This window comes from Lithobates pipiens, unplaced genomic scaffold (genome assembly GCF_037356315.1).
Source record: "Lithobates pipiens isolate NorthernLeopardFrog02 unplaced genomic scaffold, aLitPip1_a1.2 Scaffold_1, whole genome shotgun sequence".
Taxonomy (NCBI): Eukaryota; Metazoa; Chordata; class Amphibia; order Anura; family Ranidae; genus Lithobates; species Lithobates pipiens.
The window spans coordinates 171,357,416-171,382,312 of record NW_027507685.1 but is presented as its reverse complement, the minus strand read 5'-3'; the positions used below and the strand labels follow the sequence as shown (position 1 = coordinate 171,382,312).

Here is a 24,897-nt window from a genome sequence, read left to right as displayed (position 1 = left end):
CATAAATCCTATTATGACTCACACCACTACACCAGACATCAAACTTGTGAGGTTAAGAAACAAACTGTACCCATTATGCATGCACCCCTTCTTCAAAAAGAAGATACTAACCAACAAAAGCTAAGGGAGTGAAAGAAACAGAAAAAGAAAAAGCAAAGAGCTCCTCATCCAGAGATGGGCAGTTCACCAAAGGCAGGTCTGATATTCCTCCCCGCCCTTATCCAGACTGCCCGAGGCTTCCTGCCCCTCTCAAGACCCCAAATTTTCCCAACCTCACCCAGAATATCGTGCACCACCACCTCAACAGAGGACTTTCTTCCACAGGGTAATCTGGCACCGTGCATTCCATGTGAAGTAACGGACAACTATACTAACTAAAAACAGTGTATCCAAATCAAAATCCCAGCGAGTCGGGAATGCCCCATACACCCACTCCGCATTACTCATGAAATAGGAAAATGGGGATGCCTTGAGCCCTCCCCACCCTTTTATACACCTCTATGTTAAAGGGACACTGCAGCAAAAAGTGGTCCATAGACTCCACTTTACCAACACACTCCACTCTAGGACAATCCCGATCATCCACAGGGCGATGCTTCAAGTTCCCTCTCACATAGAGGCCTCCATGGAAAGTGAGCTAGGCTTGATCCCTAAACTTCAAGGGGATTCTTTCTAAATTGATTAAAGGCAACCCCTCCCTCATTACAGAGCCTGGGCAATCCCTTAAGGCCAGTGACACACCGAAAGCAGAACTCTAAATCCTCTTCTCCAGAAGCTTCCTGGGGAGGGACTTGATATCCTCCACTGTCACCTGCCACTGCCAAAGTACTTTCAGACACAGTGGCAACATAAGCCGGGAGCTTACCATGTCGGACTCTCAGACTTTTCACTGGCCCGCCATCTTCCCAGCATCGCAGAAAAGGCCTAAAACAAGATTGAAAGATACCCACCCATCCCGACGGGTTCTCTGCTAGCATGTTACCAAGATTGTACTTTAAATAGAGAATAGAAAACCATTGGGTTGACCATTCCTAGGCCACCCTCCTGCCTGGACAGGTAAGTTACATTGCGTTTGATCAGGTTCAGCCTATTTCCCCATAACAGTTGGAAAAAACAGCTATACACCCTTGTATAGAGAGATGCTGGTAAGATACAGACGAAGCTGACATAAAACAATTGGGACCAGGTACGTTTTGATCAAGTAAACCCTCTCCCTCAAGGAAAGCTTCCATTTCTTCCAGTTTGCTACTTTGGCATTGGCACACACCAACCTGCTTTCCCAATTTCGATGACCATAGTAACCAGGACCAAATTTGATGCCCAACAATTTAATTTCCTGCTGGGGCTCTGGGAAGGCATCCGGAAGTTCGAAGCTTTCACCCTCCTCACCCATCCAGAAAACTTCACTCTTTTAATGGTTGACTTTAGAACCAGAAGCCTCCGTGTACTGCTCTATCATAGAGACCCCCTCCTGCGCCTAATCCATCCCAGAGACGATAACGGACACATCATCGGCATAGGCCACGACCTTCAAAGGCGGCACACCAGCAATGCCCAAAGGCACCACGCACAAAGATCCACTCTCTAGCCTTCTCATGAAGGGGTCGATTGTGAATACATTTAACAGGGGGCTTAGAGGACATCCCTGGCGCAAACCAGAGCCAACCTCAAAAGGCCATCCAACCCAACCACTAACCAGTGGGAAGCTCTCAGCCCCTCTATATAATGTCTTCAGCCAATCTATAAACCTCCCCTGCAGGCCGTATTTACCAAGTAGCAAATACAGGTACTCGTGAACTCGCGATTGACTATCAAAAGCCTTCCCCTGATCCAATGCCAGCAAGTACTTTCTCCATCCAGCAGCCCTGCATCATTCCAAAGCCTCCCAGACAGCTAAAACCGCTGAAAAGGTACTTCTACCTTGGACAGAGCAATGCTGATGACTGGAAGACAAATCACCTGCCACTGACGACAAGCGCCAAAAAAGAATCTTCGCCAAGATCTTTCTATCAACATTGAGAAGAATGATGGGGCGCCAGTATCAATCATTGAGGGGTCTTTACCTTTTGACAGAATTACAGTGGATTGCCTCATGGAGGGAGAGAGCGAATCCTCTTCTAGACAGCTGTTATAAACCTTTGCGAAAAAGGGAGCCAGAATGGACTTAAAACACTTGCAGAATACAGCTGTCAACCCATTTGGCCCAGGCGATTTTTTGGTAGCCAGCTTCTCTATAGCATGAACTACCTCATCCGCTGAAATTGGTTCTGTCAAATCCATCAAAGACAACGTACCACTTCCCTGGAGTAGAATCCAGAAAGCTTTCCATCTTGTCCCGACAAAGGTTCTTTCTTCCCAGAAGGTCTACGTAATATGATTTGAAGATCTCCAGGATCCCTGATCTGGACTTCACCAGGGAATCCGTACCATCCCTCAGGTCTATGACCGTCTTAACTGCTATGCCTTGCTTACAGTTCTGGTAAGGATCAGGCCAGTGATATTTTCCATAATCCCTCTCCAGAACCAAGGAGGCATGCCGGTCGTATTGACACTTTCTAAGAAGAAACTTCACCTCAGAGATCTCCCCTGGATCTCCTCTATACGAGACAAGACCATCAAGCTTCCTCCGCAAATGCTGGTAGGCAATGTACATACCAAGCTGCTTCTTACTTATGGCCTTGGAAAGTCCAATCGCCCCTTGTTTCACAAGTTCCCACCACTCTGACTTACTGCTGCAAAAGTCCAGAATAGAAACCTGTGCCTGAAAAAAATCCTCAAAGGATTGTCTTACCTCTACATCTTCCAGGAGAGCCAAATTCAGTTTCCAGGTACCCCTTTCAATGGGTGGAGTGTCCGAGGCATTCAGAGTCACAGATAGCATACAGTGGTCAGAGAACTCCACCGCCCTCAACTCAGGAGCCGAGAAAGCAGAGTTCTCCTTTAAAAAAATAAAATTAAACTATCTATCCTACTCTGACTAGTCCCTCTCTGAAATGTGAATACCGTGCTGCCAGGGCAGTGCTCAATATGCATATCTACCAGGCCTGCTTGTCTCACCATATCTCTAAGAAAAACACTATCGTAACCCAGCCTGTCTATGGAGCCTCTCCTGTCTTCAGGCCTAATTATGGTGTTAAAGTCACCTCCAAAGACAACCTGCTGGGACGTAAAAAAGAAGGGCTTGATCTCTGAGGAGGCATTTCCTACCCCATTTTGACTGCAGTCCATAGATACTGATCAGGCGCAGGTCCTGCCCCCTAACAGAGACATCCAAGACCATGCATCTACCCATTTCTACCTCAATTACCCACCAGCACATTACCCTATAGGTTTTAAAAAGGACTGCAACTCCGCTGCAGGGCTCAGCCGCAAGAGACCAAAAGGAAGGACAGCATCTCTACTCTCAAAGTATTGAGCCAGGTCTCTTGCAAAAATAAAATCTCGGCATCAAACTCGTTGAGCAAAAATAAGGCAATATCACAAGCTCTTGCAGATTTAATGCTGGTGACATTAATGGTCGCCACCTTTATCGGAGTGGGAACTGCCATCAGGATGATTGGGGTAGTCGTTTTTTAACCTTTACCACACCCTCATCACCAGAAACAGCTCTCTTCAAACTATGCGACTCCCCCTCATCCATGGATGATAAAGAGAAGGATATATCAGATATCCCATCACCTGACAAAACTGAAAAAGTATTACCAAGAGGAACCCCTCCTGGGTCCGACTCTGAGGCAGAAATTAGCAATTTACTTGTCTTCCTCTTCTTTTTCTTCCTCCTAAACTTCTCCCACCCCTCATCATCCGAATCCCCCTCAACAGAGGGTGAGACATGGGCTATGGACACCCTTCCATCGGCCCCACCCCTATCCAGCACCCCCACATTCCTCTGACCACGTTTGCACTGCTGAGGGACAGGGACTGGAGGCTGAGAAGGAAGATCCACTAAACCTGCCCCCCGAGCAGCTTCTGCTAGTCTGGAGGATCTACGTACAGCAGGATCAGGGACCACCACATGGGGGACAGACTCAGGGACCACATCCCTAGGGGAAACAGAATCCGAAACAAAAGATGTAACAGACATAGAAGGAACAGACTCAGGGACCACATTACCAGGGGAAACAGAATCCGAAACAACAGATGCAACAGACACAGGAGGGACAACAACAGTTTCATCGGCCTCATCCTCCTCATCTAGCCTCTGCAGCTCAGCCTCCAATCCTGGCACGTTATGTAATGCCTCCGGGCACTGACTGACTTCCCCTCTCCCAGCACCTTACGGGGCTCTCTCGGGCTCTCCTCTCCTATGGGGGTGCCCAAATTTAGGTCTTGCTTAGGGTAGCATAAAATCAAACTACACCAAGGAGTGTACCACGTAGTAATCTGGCACATTTTAGAAACCCTAGAGTTCAGCATTAAGATTATTGGAGGTAAGCACAAGGCCTACTCCCTTCACATCTCCATAAGGTCAAACAGATGACGGCCTTAGAGTAGCTCAGCTCTCAAACCTCATATATGGCTTGGAATATATTATAAACTCTAAGTATACCTTTAATCTCTAGAGGCCCCTCAATGCGGATCCCATGCTGGATGACATCTCCCTTCTCGGATTTGTCTTCTTCCAGTTCTCCTGGGCGCTTGTAGATTCCATTCTGCACATCTTCAAACACTTCAAACATTTCGTGTACCCGTGCTGTATAGCCAGCCAGTTCGGTCACCTGTCATTAATAAAAAGAAGTTTTAGCGAGCGGCCTATGGATTTCCAAATCTGTTGGGTACTGCCATCCTAATCATGTCTTAGAAATGGGGTCTCCAATTTTTTAAGCATTAGGGCCACACTAAAGATTTTACAAATATTCATAGGCTGAAAAAAATAAATAAAATCAGCCCCCACCTTATCATCAGAAGCCTTCCATCACATTAGAAGTCCCCTCTTTCATATTAGAAGCCACTCATCGAATCAAAAGCCCCCCCCCCCCCCATCACATGAAAATCACCTCTTTCACATCAGAAGTCCCCCCTCAAATAAGGAGCCCCTCCTCAAATAAGGAGCCCCTCATCCATTTAGAAGTCCCCCCTTTCACATCAGAAGCCCCACAACAAATCAGAAGTCCCCCCTTTCACATCAGGAGCCCTTCATCGAATCATAAGTCCCCATCACATCAGAAGTCCCCCCTTTCATATCAGAAGCTTTCTAATCACACAAGAGTCCGCCTTTAACATCAAAAGCCTCTCATGAAGTCAGAAGTCCCCTTTTATACATCAGAAGCCCCCCCCATCACATCAGAGCCCTCCCCTTTAACATCAGAAGCCCTTTACTTAAAGCGGAGTCCGCCGTTTTTTTTTAAAGCTAGCAGCTACAAATACTGCAGCTGCTGACTTTTAAAATAATGACACTTACCCGCCCAGCGTGCCCGCGATGTCGGCACCCGAAGCCGATCTCTCGATCGTCTCTCGGGTGCTGCCGTCGCCATCTTGGGTATGGGAATCAGGAAGTGGAGCCTTGCGGCTTCATTTCCCGGTTCCCTACTGTGCATGCGCGAGTCGCGCTGCACAATAAGGATGGTCCCCGCTGTCTCTGGGATCCGTGTGTTGACCAGCAGGCAGCGGGGGACCTTCGGAAAGGGGCATAGATTCTGCGGAAAGGGGTGTAGCTTCTGCAGAATCTACGCCGGAAGTGGGTGCAGATACCTTTACTGTACAGGTACCTGCACCCCCCTCCCCCCTGAAAGGTGCCAAGTGTGGCGCCGGAGGGGGAGAGGGTTCCAATGAGCGGAAGCTCCACTTTAGGGTGGACCTCCGCTTTAACAACGGAGTCCTGCCATCAAATCAGAGTCCCCTCTTCACATTAAAAGCCCCCCCATCATATCACAATTGTTGCAGGCCAAGTAAAATTTTGTAGAGGGCTTTGATATGGCCTCCAGGACCTAAATTTGGAGAATCCTGTCTTAGAACAATGTTTTAAAAAGGGGAGATCACTCAGAAATGAGGTGGAAGTGGCTGGGTGTGTCCAGTATCTGTGTGGTAACAGGTGGTGTTATCAATATAAAAGTAGAGAGATCATTTAAAAATAAACACACAAGCAAAATGGTTGCCAATTTGTGAATGCTGCACATCCCTGAGACCAAGCCATGAGTGCTGCATTGGGGCTTAAGAGATGGCATGCTGATCCATGCCTGGGGAAGGAACCACATACAGTATATACACACACACACACACACACACACACGCAATAGTATATATATTGGGACAACTGCCTTTACATGCACATGAACTTTAATGACATCCCAGTCTTGGTCCGTAGGGCTCAATATTGAGTTGGCCCACCCTTTGCAGCTATAACAGCTTCATCTCTTCTGGGAAGGCTGTCCACAAGGTTTAGGAGTGCGTCTATGGGAATGTTTTGACCATTCTTCCATAAATACATTTGTGAGGTCAGGTACTGATGTTGAACGAGAAGGCCTGGCTCGCAGACTCCGCTCTAATTCATCCCAAAGGTGTTCTATTGAGTTGAGTTCAGAACTCCATGCAGGCCAGTCAAGTTCCTCCACCCCAAACTCGCTCATCTAGGTCTTTATGGACCTTGCTTTGTGCACTGGTCCAAATCATTTGGTGGAGGGGGGATTATGGTGTGGGGTTGTTTTTCAGAGGTTGGGCTTGGCCCCTTAGTTCCAGTGAAGAGAACTCTTAAGGCGTCAGGATACCAAGACATTTTGGACAATTTCATGCTCCCAACTTTGTGGGAACAGTTTGGGGATGGCCCCTTCCTGTTCCAACATGACTGTGCACCAGTGCACAAAGCAAGGTCCATAAAGATATGGATGAGCCAGTTTGGGGTGGAGGAACTTGACTGGCCTGCACAGAGTCCTGACTTAAACCCGATAGAACGCCTTTAGGATGAACTCGAACGGAGACTGCGAGCCAGGCTTTCTTGTCCACATCAGCACCTGACCTCACAAATGCGCTTCTGGAAGAATGGTCAAACATTCCTATAGACACTCTGCTAAACCTTGTGGACAGCCTCCCCAGAAGAGTTGAAGCTGTTATAGCTGCAAAGGGTGGGCCAACTCAATATTGAACCCTACGGACTAAGACTGGGATGTCATTAAAGTTCATGTGCGTGTAAAATTAAGGCAGGTGTCCCAATACTTTTGGTAATATAGCGTGTGTATGTACATTATATAGCTTTTTCTTCCTCACCTCTTTATAAGAGGACATGACTCTTTCAATAGCGTCAGCAGCGGCTGTCAGAAGGTTCCTCGCGGTGGTGAAAGCTTCAGCTCGTTCACTCACTAATTCCTCTTCCTTCATCTCCATAGCGGCCTTTTTCACTTCCTCTGAATCTGAAGTATAGATCACAGCAAGATGTCACAAATAAAACACTGGGATCATTTGTATTGTAAGTTTAGTGGGGAACTATGAGCAAAAGACAAAACAAAAAATTCCATATATGATACAGAATGACAGTAGCATTTACACATCAGTCCAAGTTTTCTGAGCCCTTATGGCTTATAGTTTTATGGCCGCTTGATCCTGCCAGAAAATCAGCTATTTTTTCACTTTCTTTAACCCTTCCTGGGAGGCAGCGGTCTCATCATGTGATCCCTGTGATTGGCTGTTACATCAGTCACATGATCAGGAGCAGTTTTGCTGGCTCCTGGTTGCAAACAGTACCTGTCGGTGATCGATCAGTCAGTCCTCTCAGCACAGAGCCCTGTGGACACGTGTGTGACAGCTGGGCGTTACGACCCACCTACCTTCCAGCCACATATATGCGTTACACTGTTGTCCTTCTCCTCAATTTAATAAAAGTCCCTTTTAATTGTTATTATTTCCCCACAGAATCCACTCTGGAGTTTCCCTTTAACATTTGAGTACACGTTCTATTACCACCCTTTTAGTATGCATTAACATGTCATAACTGGAAAACAAACTCCGATACACCTTCCCTACGCTCATTTTCAGTGTACGGCGACGGTCCCCTCGAGGAACACCCAAGCATGTCCCAGCTGGTCAAATATTCACAACATGAGGACATCACACAAAAAATATCTGCTGCTGTGCTTTTTTATCCTCTACACCTTGTGGGGCCAGAGATCACTAAAACTCACTGCATGGAGTAGAGTAGCTACTCGGAGAATCCAGTAGATCCTTCATCTAAGTGTGGCCACCTACAGCCCCATTTTTGCAAATGATGCAGAATAGTTTGAGCATCAATTTTGACTGTGGGACTGTCAAAGAGGTAACTACTTCAGTGCTAGAATCTCACCCCCCCCCCTTTAACCACTTGAGTACCAAGCCCGTAACTCCCCTTCATTACCAGGCCGTTTTTCAGTTTTCATTGCTGCGATACCTTGACTGACAATTACTCCATTATGCAATACTGTACCCTGTTTTTTGAGACAGATAGATGTGATAATGGGTCTTTCTCTGAAAGGTTTGGGAGCTCCCTGGCCACAACAAAAAATGATCAGGACAGATATTTGGTCTTTCTTTCAAAGATTCTAGAGATCCCAAGCCACAGCAAAAATGATCAGGGAAGATGAAGGGCCCTTCTTTGAAAGGTTCAGAATATCCCAAGCCACACCAAAAATAAAAGCAGATTTTGAGTCTTTCTTTGAAGGCCTCAGGAGATATCCAAACAAGAACAGTCGCTGCTCCAGGTGAGGTTTTGAAAGCCTGGTGATCTGGACAGGTGCCCGCCTTGGGTCGCCTCCGCATATAATCAAAAGAAGAAATGGCCGCACTCTGTATTAAATAAAAATTCCTTCATTCAAAACTTCCCAAAGTGTTGACAGAAAGCTGGTAGATGCATTTTCACACACTCCAAGTTACTACATAACATAAGGGCTCAAGAGACCCCAGGCCACATCAAAAATTTGAAAAAAATAAATGGGGTCTTTCCTTGAAAGGTCTGGGAGTTCACAGGCCACACCAGAAAAAAATGATCAAGACAGATATAGAGTTTTGCCCTGAAAGGTTTTGAAGCTCATCAGCCACAACAAAAGCAATCAGGACAGATATTGGGTCTTTCTTTGAAAGACACAGGAGAGCCCAAGCCACACCAAAAATAAAAGCAGATTTTGAGTCTTGAAGGACTCAGGAGATCCAGGCCAAAGCCAAAAAGACCCAATATCTGTCCTGATAGTTTTTGGTGTGGATTGGAATCTCCTGAACCTTTCAACATAAGACCCAATATCTTTCCTGATCATTCTTAGAAAGGTTTGAGAGCTCCCAGGCCACATCAAAAAAATGATAAGAACAGATATGGGGTCTTTCCGTGAAAGGTCTGGAAGCCAGATTGAGATGGGAATGGGCTTAAGCCATGTTGTTATCTTTAGACATTCGGAAGGCCTTCGATTCTCTATCATGGGACTACCTCTTCTATGTGCCATCAAGACATAGATTCGGTCTGCAGTTGTTGTCGACTCTAAAAGCCCCGTACAGTTCCCCCGCAGCATCTCTAATGATTAATGGCTATTCATCCAAACTCTTTCCAATTCAACGGGGTCGTGTCCTTTTTTCCCCCCACAAATAGAGCTTTATTTAGGTGCTATTTGATCATCTCTGCGGTTTTTATTTTTTGCGCTATACACAAAAAAAAAATAAAAAAAAAAGAGCCACAATTTTGGAAAAAGAAAAATACATTTTTTAATTTTTGGTATAATAAATATCCCCAAAAATGTTTTTAAAATACAAATTTCTTCATCAGTTTAGGCCAATAAATATTCTTCTACATATTTTTGGTAAAAAAAAAAAAAAAATCATTTCATTTTTTTTTTTCAACAAAAAGTGATTTTGCAGGGGGGGGGGGGGGGGATTATTTTATACCCACTGTAAATGTAAATATGCCTCATTTTTTTTTTATTCTGTATGAAATCAAGTTTAATGTTCACACCCAGCAGCCATATCCTTACCACTTTCCGAGTAGCCCGTAGCGGTGATAATGGGAACGGCCACCATGACAAGGCCGGAGGCGCTCCATACGTACTTCATGAGAAACTGTTCCAGCATGACATACCACAGCCTCTCCAGCAAGATGAGGTTTATCTGTGAGGACAGGTCTTTGTAGCATTGCTGCAAAAGGGACATCTCCACCTAGAAATGAACAGCATATAAAATCATCAATTCATTAACAGCACAGTTTTGAACAACAAAATAAAAAATCACATCAAAAGTCGCAGTCAAAGAGCAATGGCATGGAATGACCCAGAGCAACTAGAAATCAGTTTGACCAGCCAAAAACAACAGCCGATTATTTATTAGCAGCAGGAAGATGAAGATATTTGTGTTTTTTTTAGGCTGTGATTAACCACTTGAAGACCAGGCCTTCTCTGGAACTTTTTGTTTACAAGTTTAAATGTGTATTTTTTTGCTGGAAAATTACTTAGAATCCCCCCCCCCCCCCCCAAACATACATATATACATATATATACATACATACATACACATATCTCTTTTAGCAGAGACCCTAAAATGGCGATCGTTGCAATATTTTAGATCACACAGTATTTGCACACTGGTCTTTCAAACGCAATTGTTTTGGAAAAAATTTTTTTTAATGATATAAAAAAAAAAAAATCAAATAAAAAAATTTATATAAATAGTTACCCCAATTTTTTTGTATAATGTAAAAGATGATGTTACGCCCAGTAAATATATACCAAACATGTTGCGCTTTAAAATTGCAATATTTTCAAACTATGGTACTTAAAAATCTCCATAAGCGTCGCTTTCAAATTTGTTACAGGTTACCAGTTTAGAGTTAAAGAGGAAGGTCTAGTGTTAGAATTGTTGTTCCTGCTCTAATGATTGTGGCTATACCTCACGTGTAGTTTTAATAGCGTTTACATATGTAGGTGTGACTTATATATGCGTGAGAGCACGGAGGGATGAGGCGCTTTAAATGTATTTTTTATATTTACACTGTCCCCCTTTTTTTTTTTTTTATCACTTTAAAGAGGGATTCCACCAAAAAAAAAAAAATATTAAAAGCCAGCAGCTATAAATACTACAGCTGCTGACTTTTAATAAATGGACACTCACCTGTCCCGGGTTCCAGCGATGTCGGCAGCCGAGGCCGATCGATCGCTCGGCTCTCGGCTGCTGTAGTCACCATTCTAGGTGAGGGAATCAGGAAGTGAAGCGAATCGGCTTCACTTCCCGGTTCCCTACTGCGCATGCGCGAGCCGCGCCGCGCAATAGGAAATCTCCGCGCAGTCACTGGGACCCGTGTGTGTCCCAGCAGACCGCGCGGCAGGGCAGGAAATGGCATAGACTCCCACGGGAGTCTATGCCCAGAAGTGGGTGAAAATATCTCCACCCCCCTCCCCCCTGAAAGGTGTCAATTGTGACACGGGAGGGGGGGAGGGATCCGATCAGCGGAGGTTCCACTTTAGGGTGGAACCCCGCTTTAAGGCCGTGTTTAATGAGAGATCAACCTTTTTTTTTATATAATCCACTGTGGTATAAAATATAACTGGGACATAAAGACAATAATCAGACAGCATCTACGCCACTTGTTAGATATGGTGGCTGCATTTGTTTTCTTTTTCTTCCAGTTATCGCCACTTGGCAATCCGGCCAGTAACATACTTCCTGTCATAGGGTGACAACACTTACTCAGTGTACTTCATAGATACAGTACATTGAGTGGGGGCGTTGTCACCCTAGGACAGGGGTCTCCAAACACAGGGGCCAGCTTACTGTACTTCAGACTTTAGGGGGGCCGGACTGTGGCTAGTGGGAGTAGAAAAGGTGCCCACATCTGCGGGGAAAAAAATAACGCCCCATCTTGTGTTTCAGAACCCCATCATTGGTGTCAGTGGGAGGAATAGTGCCCTATCATTGGTATCAGTGGGAGGAATACGGTAGTGCCCCATTATTGGTGAAAAGAGGAATAGTGCCTCATCATTGTTGTCATAGAATACCATTGCTTGTGTCAGTGGGAGGAACTGTGCCCCATCTGTGGTGTCACTGGCAGGAATAGTGTCCCATCATTGGGGTCAGTGGGAGGAATCATGCCTCATCATTGGTGTCAGTGGGAGGAATAGTGCCCCATCATTGGTGTCACTGGCAGGAATTGTACCCCATCATTGGAGTCATTGGGTGAAATTGTGCCCCATCATTGGTGTCACTGGGGGGAATTGAACCTCATCATTGGTGTCAGTAGGAGGACATACGCCCCTTCATTGGTGTCATTCGTGTCATTCGGCAGAAATATGCCCCTTCATTGTGTCAGTGGGAGAAATTATGCCCCATTGCAGGTATCGGTGGATGAAATAGTGCCACATCTTTGATGTCATAGGGTAGTATTGTTGGTGTCTGTGGGAGGAAGGGAGGAACTGTGCCCCGTCTTTGGTGTCATAGTGCACCATTGCTGATGTCAGTGGGAGGAACTGTGCTGGTGTCGAGAATTGCCATTCCTGGTGTTGAGAAAGGGAGGCACTTTTCCCCATGATTTGCATCACCGACAATATTGTTCCCAATCATTGGGGTCATAGGGTACTATTGTTGATATCAGTGGGAGGAACTGTGCCCCATCTTTGGTGTCACTGGCAGGAATGGTGCCCCATCATTGGTGTCATAGGGTACGATTATTGGTGTCAGTGGGAGGAACTGTGCCCCATATTTGGTGTAACTGGCAGAAATTGTGCCTCATCATTTTTGTCTTTGGGCAGAATTAAACCTCATCATTGGTGTCAGAGGGAGGACATATGCCCCTTCATTGGTGTCAGTGGGATAAATTATGTCCCATTGCAGGTATCGGTGGATGAAATAGTGCCACATCATTGGTGTCATAGGGTACCATTGTTGGTGTCTATGAGAGGAAGGGAGGAAATGAGCCCCATCTTTGGTGTTGCTGGCAGGAATCGTGCCCCATCATTGGTGTCATTGGGTGCCATTTTTTGTGTCACTGGGAGAAATTGTGCCCTATCATTAGTGTCATTGGGTGGAATTATACCCCTTCATTGTGTCAGTGGGGGAAATGATGCCCCACTGCAGGTATCAGTGGATGAAATAGTGCCCAAGGGCCGAATAAAAGCCAGCAAAGGGCCCCCGGGCTGCAGTTTGGAGACCACTGCTCTAGGACAAACCTACAGAACACCTTATGGTGGCTGTACATGCATAAGAGAGCGATTAATATCCGATTCGACAAAATGACTGAATCACCCATGAAATGATTGAGACAAGAATGAAATGAATGAGTAATGCCATTGATCAATTATTTTTCTGCCACAACCAATTGGCTTGGGTTCATCAAAATAGTCACTATCTGTCCCTTATCGCTCGGCCATACTATTTTGGTCTTGCCCAGTCAAAACCCAATTTGAATATTTTGTTGAATCAGACCTGGATCGTACACCGTGTACGGCCACCATAAAGGCTCATTGCTCATTCACACCACATGTGTTGGCCACTATTTCCAGTGCAGACCCAAAGCATAGACAAGGCACATGCTTTGTTTTCAGTGGTTTGAGATGACCCCACAGCACTGCTATGGTGCTCCCCGAAAAAGTGCTGCATGCAGTGGGTTGTGACGTGAACATCCGACGCTCCAATGCCACGTATGTTTGGACCACGGTTCACCAGCATACAACTGTGGTCTGTTTGTAATTTGTATTGGTGGCTATATGCAACACCTGTCATGTGTGGGCACCGAAATCTAGCCTATTTTTATGGTGTACAGCCTTCTGTGCCGTGTGAATAAGCCCTGAAAAATGTCCGTCTCTCATCTCACAATGCTGGGAAGAATGCATTACCTAATTACTTATTGATGTCTTTTGGATGAACATGATGTCTTTTCAACAGTCACACATTTTCCTTGGGAGGAACTATGGATGTAGCAATTAACATCTATATAGGCTGCCTATTAAAGGCCTAAATGATAGTCTACTACTAGCACAGGAATGTGCATTTGACGCCCAAGGCTGTTCTATATGACAACTATGACAGTGATAATGACAATAAACAAGAAGAGCTGCAGACAGTGAAAAATGTAGTGGCCATTAAAGGAGAAGTGCCCTCTTACATTGGCGATTAGTGGGAAGAATGCTCCTTACATTGGTGATCAGTGGGAAGAATTTCCCTTACATTGGTGATCAGTGGGAAGAATGTCCCTTACATTGGTGATCAGTGGGAAGAATGTCCCTTACATTGGTGATCAGTGGGAAGAATGTCCCTTACATTGGTGATCAGTGGGAAGAATGTTCCTTACATTGGTGGTCAGTTGACACCGGCAGCGGCAGTATGCTTTGACAAAGACACCGGGCAATTTTTGAACTTTCTGTAATTGCTGTCTCATCATTTGGATGTAAACTGACCAGTCTTTTGAACTATAATTATAACACTAATAACTATATTATTGCAACTTTTGATGCGGGACATATAAATAGCCCTTGTTGGGCTTCTGATTTTTTTCTACAGCATGTCCTTCCTCTTCTTGGGCTCGCCCCTCTCCCTTCTCCCACTATACAGCATAGATATTCAAGGCTCTCTGTTCTAACCCTGTGCCAATTAGGATGCCCTGAAGAAGCCGTTGGTGAAACGCGTAGTGATCCATTTGGTGACGCCACTATTACCTTACATGTGGCCCTCAGCTTTGGATAACCACCATACAGATGCATTCGACCCATATTTGAACTGTGGACCATTTTGCTTAGGCTACTCTTTATAAACCACTTATACTATTCCTTTGTATATATGGGAGAGCGAGTGCTGTGTTAGCGCATATTATATGATATTTACAGTTTATCAATTTTAATGTTTTCTAATAAAATGTGAATTTTTATATTCATATATTGTTGAGCATTTCTTTTAACTTGGGACACTAGTGGCCACCTTAAAAAGTATTTTTTTCCTCTTTCTTTCCTTGTATTTAACTTTTGGATGTGGAGCCACGCCATAGGTTGGACTTGATGGACTTGTGTCTTTTTCAACCTCACCTACTATGTAACTATGTGAGTTTATGTCTCTTAAAAAAATTTCTTCAGTAACTATTAAAGAGGAAGTAAACCCTGATGAGTTTACTTCCTCTTTCATACCCTGCAAAGGTAAAGCATAATGGACTACTATGCATCGCATAGTAGTCCATTATGTGTCACTTACCTGACACAGGAGCCAGCGAAGTCACTGCTGCCCCCTGTAGTCCGGCTGATCCATCTTCTTGGTGGGTCTTGCTGCTCCGCCACTGTCATTCGGCGATGACGTCACTCCCGCGCACGCGCACGGGAGCCGCCACTCGCGGCATATCGCCGCTGACCGCGGCACGCTCAGTGCGCCTCTGTCTACGGCGCATGCGCTGTAGACAGCAGTGCCTGTCTTTCGCCAAATATCTCCTAAACCGTGTAGGTTTAGGAGATATTTTTTGGACCTACAGGTAAGCCTTAATCTAGGCTTACCTGTAGGTCAAAGTTGGTTGTAAGGGTTTACAACCACTTTAATTGTTCAAGGAACCCTGAGCAGCCTCTGGAAGTTCTATGGAACTCTAGGGTTCCTCCAAAGATTGGTAGGAGTTCATTGGTGTCAATGGGAGGTATTTTCCCTTATCGCTGCTGTCATTGGGAGCAATCGTGCCTCATTGTTGGTGTCAGTGGGAGAAATAATGCCCCATCGTTGGGGTCACTGTCAGTGGGAGGAACAGTGCCCTATCATTGGTGTCATTTTGTGCCTCATTGCTGATATTAGTGGGAGAAATAAGGCCCAATCATTGGTGTCAGTGGGAGGAATATAGCTTAATTGTTGGAGTCAGTTTAAGGAATGGTGCCCCATGGGCTGGATAAAGGCAAGAAAAGGGCCACATTGGCCTTCGAGTCACAGTTTGGAGATCACTACTATATAGCATTGTGGTATTAGTTTGAACGTGATTTAAAGTTTACACCTGTCAGCTGGTCAAGGTCTATAATAATAGTTGGAACAATCATTAATTCACGACTGGACTACGCAAACTCGCTTTACATAGGATTACCACAATATCAACTTGCGCGATTACAACTGATCCAAAACACGGCGGCAAGGCTGATAACAGGAAAAAAAAACTGGGAATCCATCTCTCCTTCGCTGAGGAGCTTACATTGGCTAACCGTAAAAAATCGGATCACGTTCAAGACCCTTTGCCTCACCCACAAATACGTGCATAGAGAGGCTTCGCAATACCTAATGGAGAAAATAAATCATTACACACCAAACCGCAGTCTTCGATCAGCCAACAAAAACCTCCTCCTCGTGCCCAAAGCCCGGTATAAATCCAAGGGGGATCGGAGATTCGCTGTCCAAGGGCCTCGGCTATAGAATGCTCTACCAATCAACATCCGCCTGGAAGAAAATCACCTGGCTTTTAGGAAAAAAACTCAAGACCTTCCTCTTTTAGCAGATGATCAAAGCTCGCCACAGTGCCTAGAGGCCATTCAGTTCGCATTGTGCGCTATACAAGTATTTCATTCATTCAGTCTACAACAGTCATTCCTACGAAAACCCTAGGGTTCCTCCAGATGTTGTTAGGGGGTTCTTGAGATATGGCCGATTCAGCTCACATTTGATGATTCTTGCAGTTTCCATGACCAATGTCACTTGGCAGAGCCAGTTGCATGACACCAGTTATCTTTTAAGCAGTCTGTAAGGTAAGTATTCTGGTCACCTCTGTGAAGAGGCTATTCTTACTAATCTTCTGGGTTCCTCTGGGGCAAAATGTTGAGTAAGGCCAGTTTAAAACCGGGGTCACCAAAATAGTGCCCCATTGCTGGCATCTTTGGGAGAAAAAGTGCCTTGTAACATTGGGAGGAACAGTACCTTAATGGCTTGATAAAGGCAAGCAAAGAGCAAAAGTTTGGAGACCACTGGTCTAGAATAAAAGGCATTATTGTACGTCAAGGGTGTCCTCTAATGTGGCCTGCGACTGCCAGCTCTGGGATGGGAGGAGGGGGGGTTTGGCAAGCCCAGGTCGAAGGTTCCTGTCCCGCCATCCCAGGGCATCAGTGGTAAGAATGGAGCCGGCAGTAGAGGAAGCATGCAGCTGCAGTAGAGAGCAGAACCGATGTTTCCGGTAAAGAGCTGGCTCCTGTACCAGGCGGAGTAATACCAAATGCACTCCGCCTGGGACAGCAACAGCCAGCGATACACGCCTGGGACAGCAACACCTGCACTGAGCCGTAGACTTCTGTTATTACCTGCGGGTTTGTTGCGCTTTTTAAAAGCGCACCAAAACTCCTGAATGCAGGCGTTTTGGTGCACTTTCAGAAAGTGCACCACACCTGCAGGGTATAATAGAAGTCTATGGCAAAGTGTAGTAACCCACAGGAAAGCCAAAGGCTCAGTGCACTGCACCCATGGTGAGGATAAACTACAGCGCATCAGCGAGAAAGCAGCCTAGGGCCCCTATCACATGATCGGTCTGTCGGTTTTTCATTCATCTCTATGGTGAGTCAGATGTAAACGGACTTGCATCCGTTTACACACGCCTCTACCACTACCTCCTATCCAAAAACAGAAGGGGATCCTTCCCCCTCCATCTGGGTGGATCGGAGGACCCATAGAGTAATGATGGCTGTGTCCGTGTCTTCTCTGCATATGTGGAGCGGACACGGACCTATCATCCACCCGCTACGCTCATTGTGGCCTACGACTGGTTACCAAGTCGCTTAAAAGACAAGTTCAGGATTATTATTTTTTTTTCTCATACTTACCTACAGCGCCTTGAAAAAGTATTCATAACCCTTTAAATTGTCCACATTTTGTAATTTTACAACCAAAAACGTATTATGTATTTTACGTAAAATTTATTTTATTGGGTTTTTAGTGGCACATAATTGAAGTGGAAGGAAAATGATAAACGGTTTTCAACATTTTTTACAAATAAATATGTGGCGTGCATTTGTATTCAGCCCCCTTTACTCCGATACCCCATAACTAAAATATAGTGGAACCAATTGCCTTGATAAGTCACCTAATTGGTAACTAGAGTCCACTTGTGTGCAATTTAATCTCAGTATAAATATAGCTGTTCTGTGAAGCCCTCATGGGCTTGTTAGAGAACCTTAGTGAACAAACAGCATCACGAAGGGCAAGGAACACACCAGGCAGGTCCGGGATTAAGTTGAGGAGAAGTTTAAAGCAGAGTTAGGATATAAAAAAAATATCCCAAGCTTTGAAAATTGAAATACATTTAAATTTTTGGTTGTAACATAATAAAATGTGGAAAATTTCAGGGGGTATGAATACTTTATCAAGGCACTGTAGACTGAGGCAACATCGGTCTGATGATGCATCTGTCCCCTGCCGGCTCTTAAGACCTGACAGCTCGGTTCTCGGCCAGGGACAGATGCAGCAGAGGTGACTGACAGTCACCAGCTCTCTGCTCAGGAAGCACTGAGAACCGAGTAATCAAACATGGCTGATGACTCAGTTCTCAGTGCTCCCTGAGCAGAGAGCTGATAACCGTCAGTCACCCCTGTAAGCTCTGCCCCCTGCGCTCACTGGACCGGTTTGCTGGGAGGCTGAGCTTTGGCTGTACTTCTCCCTTAAGTGGCCCTTGCTTTTCAAAAGTTTGGGCTGTAAGTAAACGTAAATGGCGCAATTCTAGTTTTCACCAGTAAGAGGAGCTGTAGATAAAAGTAGTGAAACCCAAGACCTGCATGTACGTAGGGCTACCCCTCCTTGTAGTAACTCAGACTTGGTCAGTATGAGTTAAAAGTTGTTTTCATCCTTTGACGTCACGAGTGTGGCTAGACCTCTTTAGAGAGGGAACAAGTTGACTGAGGATTCAATGCACGAGGTTGAAACGCCAAAAATGACTAACATGTTCAAATGAAAGGCCGAATGGTCCGCTCTACTCTGCAGCAATACAGAACAGGTCACACAGGATTTACACAATGTGATAACAAAATGTGACTAATGGCATGCATAATTCCTCTTCCTCATAGTTTGTTAGCATACATAACCCACAGATAAGCAAGAATTAATCAGAACGCCACAATGAAACATTTCATATTCCCAGAGTGCAACGGAAATCTATTATATACACATGCCAACTGTACACTGAACAAAACAACAAGAGCAAATGTCATCCTGAAGCTCTGAAGAACTTAAAGGGGACCTAAACTGTGGAAGCTTTGTCCAAACAAATGTCTAGCAGAAGACAAATACCAGTGCTGCCTGTGGTGCCAGCAGCTGATCTTTCCCCATGACTGATTTAGCATGGCTTGTTCTGCCCTGTGTCTCCGAGTTTGGAAGCCACCATCTTGGTAAAGGCACTGCCTTGCTTCCTCATGGTAGAGCTGCCCCCTGATGACTAGTGGAGTGGTGAAGAAGCAGCAGGAGAGGTGAGGGAAGCACAGATCTGCAGAATGAATAGTGCAGAAGCATGTGGATTCTTGCTCTTCAGGTTATCAGGTACAGCTTCCTCTCCAGCAAGATGACATCAACAAAAGTATATTATAAACTGAATGAAACTAGCAGCCACAGACCACAGGGCCTTCGATTGTCTTACACTGCAGCTATGAAGCTGCAGGTACAGGAAGAACAATTACATTTTTCAGGTGGAATAAGAATAAGACATTAGATAGATTTTAAGGGTATGCCTGAGGCACATTTTAAAAAAGGTACATAAATATTAAAACAAATACACACCATCTGAAAGTTAACAGCAGTACCTGCTCTTCAAAGGAGCACCCCTTACGGCTGCTCCTCTGCTTTGAGGAGACATCTAGTCCAGCCTTGTCTGCGGTACCATGTGAAAATTTGCTAGTCGCTAAAAACAAGTGCCTAACGACTTGCCCCAGACAGCCTGCCTTCTGACTGAGGATCTGATCATCCAAATCAGGGGTCTCCAAACTATGGCCCGCTACAAGATTTTATACAGTTTTCAGCTAGGGTCCATGGCATGTCCTCAATATGCACCGATTAGTCATCAGTGGCTGCCTATGGTCCTTTCTTCTGATGTAAGGGGGGACTCCAATAGGAAACCTGATTTGAGAGTGGACTTTGAAGGGAACCTTGATTGTAAGGTAGGGGAATATGATCTGAAGGGGGACATGATGTAAAAGTGGGGAACTCTGATGGGGACCCTGATGTAAGGGAGGTTTAATCTGATGGAGGGAGGCTCTGATGGGGACCCCGATGGAAGGAGGGAGGCTCTGATGGGGACCCCGATGGAAGGAGGGAGGCTCTGATGGGGACGCCGATGGAAGGAGGGAGGCTCTGATGGGGACGCCGATGGAAGGAGGGAGGCTCTGATGGGGACGCCGATGGAAGGAGGGAGGCTCTGATGGGGACGCCGATGGAAGGAGGGAGGCTCTGATGGGGACGCCGATGGAAGGAGGGAGGCTCTGATGGGGACGCCGATGGAAGGAGGGAGGCTCTGATGGGGACGCCGATGGAAGGAGGGAGGCTCTGATGGGGACGCCGATGGAAGGAGGGAGGCTCTGATGGGGACGCCGATGGAAGGAGGGAGGCTCTGATGGGGACGCCGATGGAAGGAGGGAGGCTCTGATGGGGACGCCGATGGAAGGAGGGAGGCTCTGATGGGGACGCCGATGGAAGGAGGGAGGCTCTGATGGGGACGCCGATGGAAGGAGGGAGGCTCTGATGGGGATCCCGATGGAAGGAGGGAGGCTCTGATGGGGATCCCGATGGAAGGAGGGAGGCTCTGATGAGGACGCCGATGGAAGGAGGGAGGCTCTGATGGGGATCCCGATGGAAGGGAGAGGGGCTCTGAATTGACCCTAATCTAAGGGGGGCTCTGATGGGGACACTGATGTAAGGAGGGTGGGTGGACTCTGATGAGGATCCTGACAGCGGTGGTTCGTCCATAGGGGGTGGTTTTGTTTTACATGCACTGCCCTTCTATGTACTGCTTGCTGCGAAGGCCAGTTATAGGTGAGGGTTGTGGCCATTTGTTTATACTGTTGGAGTACTGGTGAAGGGGTGCCATTGTGCGGTGTGCTGGGTGTCTGGTGCGCCCTGTGCCTTTAGAGAAGGGTGGGCTCCTTCCAGGCTCACCTGTCCTCTGCCTTCCATTAGAATGCATGTGCTTCTATTGTGGAGGCTCTCAAAAATGTATGGTTAGGACTGCAGACAATACTGCGGTGCCTTGTTGTGGCTTCTGCAGCTCACGCATGTATTTGCAGATGTGCACGAACTAAACCCCCTTTTTAACTCAAATACTGCAGAAGCCACTATACGTTTTTGAGAGCATCCACAGTAGAAGCACATGCATTATAATGGATAGGCAGAGGGCAGGTGAGCCTGGAGGAAGCCCACCCCTCCCGAAAGGCACAGGGGTGCACCGGTCGCCAAGCACACAGTAGCAAAGGTGTCCAGTGCTTCCCCTCACCAGTACAAACAAATGACCACCGCCCCATCTATGACTGGCCTTCACAGCAAGGAGCACATGGAACGGTCTAACAAAACCAAAGAAAACTCCCAGCTTAATTTGCCAGGCAGCCTACAGCCAACCAAATTAACCACTTAGCGCAAATTGCCATCATTGTACGGCGGTACTTTGTTAGCTACCTGCCATAATCCTGGTATTTTCTGAAACAGCGGGCAGTGTGTTTTAAGGTAAAAGCGGCCTCCGGGGCAAATTCACCGCAAGAGCACTTTTAATCGGAGGCAGGAGAGGCCCTCCACCCCGCCGCGTTCCGGAGATCTCCGCCGATTACTGGAGTCATCGGTAGCGGGGGAGACGATCGCATCCTCTCCCCTGACAGGCCTGGAGCCGAGTGAGGGAAAGATGGCTTAGCTCCATAACTTGGTGGAGATTTTTTAAGGGTCAAAGTTTGTCGCCATTCCATGAGTGAGCGCAATTTTGAAGCGTGACGTGATGGGTATCAATTTACTTGACCTAATATTTTCTTTCACAATATAAAAAAAATTCCTCCCGGAAACACCAATGATGGGGCACTATTCCTCCCGGAACACCAATGATGGGGCACTATTCCTCCCGGAACACCAATGATGAGGCACTATTCCCCCCTCCCAGGAACACCAATGGGGCCCAGTCCCACCCAGCAAAACCAATGGGGCACTATTCCCCCCCACTTCCAGAAAAGCCAATGATGAGGCACTATTCTACCCACCCCTCCGGAATACCAATGATGGGGCACTATCACCCCCCCCCCCCCCAGAAATACTTATGATTATAGTGGAAGAAAACCCTTCTATCAATTTCAGTCAAGCAAGCTGCCACCTTGGCCTCTAATAATTCTTCCAACTGCCATAATGCTGCACATGCGATCAGTTATGACACCAGCTATTGGAAGGTTTGAAAGTTTGGTTGAGAGCACAACCAATGTGAAAGTTAGCATTTCCGGCATGCCAGAAATGTAAGTGTTTTTTGAAATTGGGTTTACGCCCGCTTTAAGGGGCATTTGTGTTGTCAACTGGTCATCACAAATTCACAAAGTACTACTACTGAGTATACAGCCGCTACCGTATATCACAGCGCTCACGGCAGCTTCTCGCCTCTCTATTCCCTCGAAGCAGTAGCAGGCAGGGCTGAGGGGGGAGCCGACGTCAGGAGGAGAGAGGTGGACGTGTCTGGTCAAACGACCACCCCTGTATTCTCATGAGAATATGGCCGCACTGCCGCCTTGTACATAGGATTCACTGGGACAGAGAAGGAGATGGGACTGGCGGCAAGGAGGAAGGTCCTGTTAGACCAACTAATCGATAATGAAAATCGCTGTCATCGATTATATTGATTAATTGTTGCAGCCCTACGTACCATACTATGCAAATCCTTTGTAAAAAAAAAAAAAAAAAAAAAAAAAAAAAGCGTTCTAAATACCTCTTTAGAGCAGTCTTCAGGCCGGTCACGTGACTCGCGGCCACTTTACAGCTTCTGCGGGAGGGGCCATTAACTCCCTCTGATGTCAGCTGGGGAGATCGTGTGACCTCCCACAGAAGTAAGGTCTCGGAGCTGTAAAGCGGCCGCGAGTCACGTGACAGGCACGAAGACTGCTCTAAATAGGTATTTAGAACGCTTGTTTTTTAGAAAGGACTTGCATAGTGTGGTATGCCAGCCTCTAATAGGGGCTGGCAGTGACAATTGTAGGGTTTTTATTTTTAATAGCAGCGAAGGGGGGGGGGGGGGCGACGACTTCGGAGACAAACACAGAGAAGGCGCTGACAGGCAGGAAGGAGGGGGGGGGAGAGAGGAGAGCAGAGAGGACAGCTACGTCTGATGGAGGGATGTACTCTGACCACGGTGGTCAGGGCTGAGCAGTCCTGGTTATAGTGGTCAGTATAGAGATGGCTTACAGGAAGTGGCAGGATCAGTGCGCTGTGTAATCTGCTTTAAGAGGCCAGAATCTGAATTGTTTTTTTTTTTTTGGGTTAACAAACACTTTAAGAGCATGCTGTCATCCACAAGCGTTCACACTTTCCTATGACTTTTTAAAAGTATGGTAACTATCCATGATACTGGAAATATTTTAAAATTGCATCACGTAATGTGTAACAATTCAGTAGATCCTGCAGACCGTTAAGAAGTTAATGAGAATGCTTAGCTCCGGCTTGTGTGTGTACAGCCTCTTGGTAACCAAAGCAGAAGTGGGGAAAAACTGGTTGAGAGCAATGTCCTGTAGTAACCTTTCCCCAGGAGACTGAATTACTGCTGAGATTAGAAGCTGCAGAAATACCAGCAGTTATCTGAGCTGCACAATCCTCCCTACCTCCCTTAACCCCACAGGAGAACACAGTCTTCTGTATTACAAAGCATCACAAAAGCATCTAGTAGGATGTTTATCCCTCCAAGAAAAAAAAGGCTTAGCCCTGGTTCGATTTGTCATGCGATGTGACAGTCCAAAAATCGCATGACAAATCGCACCCCATTTCCGGTAATGGAACCGTTCAAATCATTGCAACTCAAGTCGCAGCCCCTTTTAAAAAAAAAGGTTCCTGAGCCTTTTCTCAGATTTTATTGTGACCTGCAATGACTTCTGTTAACCACCTTCCTACAGGGCACTTTCACCCCCTTCCTGCCCAGGTCAATTGTTAGCTTTCAGCGCTCCCACCCTTTGAATGACAATTGCGTGGTCATGCAACGCTGTACCCAAACTAAAGTTTTACATTTTTTTTTTTTTGAGACAGATAGAGCTTTCTTTTGGTGGTATTTAACTACCACTAGGTTTTTTATTTTTTGCTAAACAAATGAAAAAAAGACCAAAAATTGAGGAAAAAAAAAAAGTTTTTCTAAGTTTCTGTTATAAAATTTTGTAAATAATTAAGTTTTTTCCTTCACTGATGGGCATTGATGAGGAGACGCTAATATGCAGCACTGACGGGCACCACTGATGGGCTCTGATGGGTGGCACTAATATGCAGGACTGATGGGCACTGTTCGGTGGCACGAATATGGCGCACTGATGAGGAGGCACAAATATGAAGCACTGATGAGAAGGCACGAATATGCACCAATGGGCACTGATGAGGAGGCACTAATATGCAGCACTGATAGGCACCAATAGGTGACACTAATATGCAGCAATGATGAGGAGGCGCAAATATGGAGCACTGATAGGTGGCACCGATATGCAGCACTAATAGGTGGCACTGATATGCAGCACTGATGAGGAGGCATAAACATGGAGCACTGATATGTGACACTGATATGCAGCACTGATGGGCACTGATATGCAGCAACGATGGGCAGCAACGATGGGCAGCAACGATGGGCAGCAACGATGGGCATCACTGATGGGCACCGATTGGCATCGCCGAGTAGAGCGGGGAACGAGGGGGGGCTTCGTTCTTCTGCATCGCTGGACCCTGGGACAGATAAGTGTCTGATTATTAAAAGTTATCAGCTGCAGTATTTGTAGCTGCTGACTTTTAATTTTTTTTTAAGGGGTACCCCACTTTAAGATAAAAAACCTGTGTACAGCAGCTCCCCAGCACCCC

General features: G+C 46.1%; 1 protein-coding gene across 1 annotated transcript in view; it reads right to left on the bottom strand.

The window, feature by feature from the left end:
* The window catches only part of ABCD1 (ATP binding cassette subfamily D member 1), a 97,542-nt gene that overhangs the window by 42,316 nt on the left and 30,329 nt on the right, over window positions 1-24,897 (bottom strand). Inside the window, exons 2-4 of the mRNA XM_077478881.1 lie at window positions 9,918-10,098; window positions 7,201-7,343; window positions 4,550-4,718 (exon numbers count right to left, since the gene is read on the bottom strand). Of these exons, the coding sequence (XP_077335007.1) occupies window positions 4,550-4,718; window positions 7,201-7,343; window positions 9,918-10,098 (493 nt within the window). The remainder of the gene's footprint in view (window positions 1-4,549; window positions 4,719-7,200; window positions 7,344-9,917; window positions 10,099-24,897) is intronic.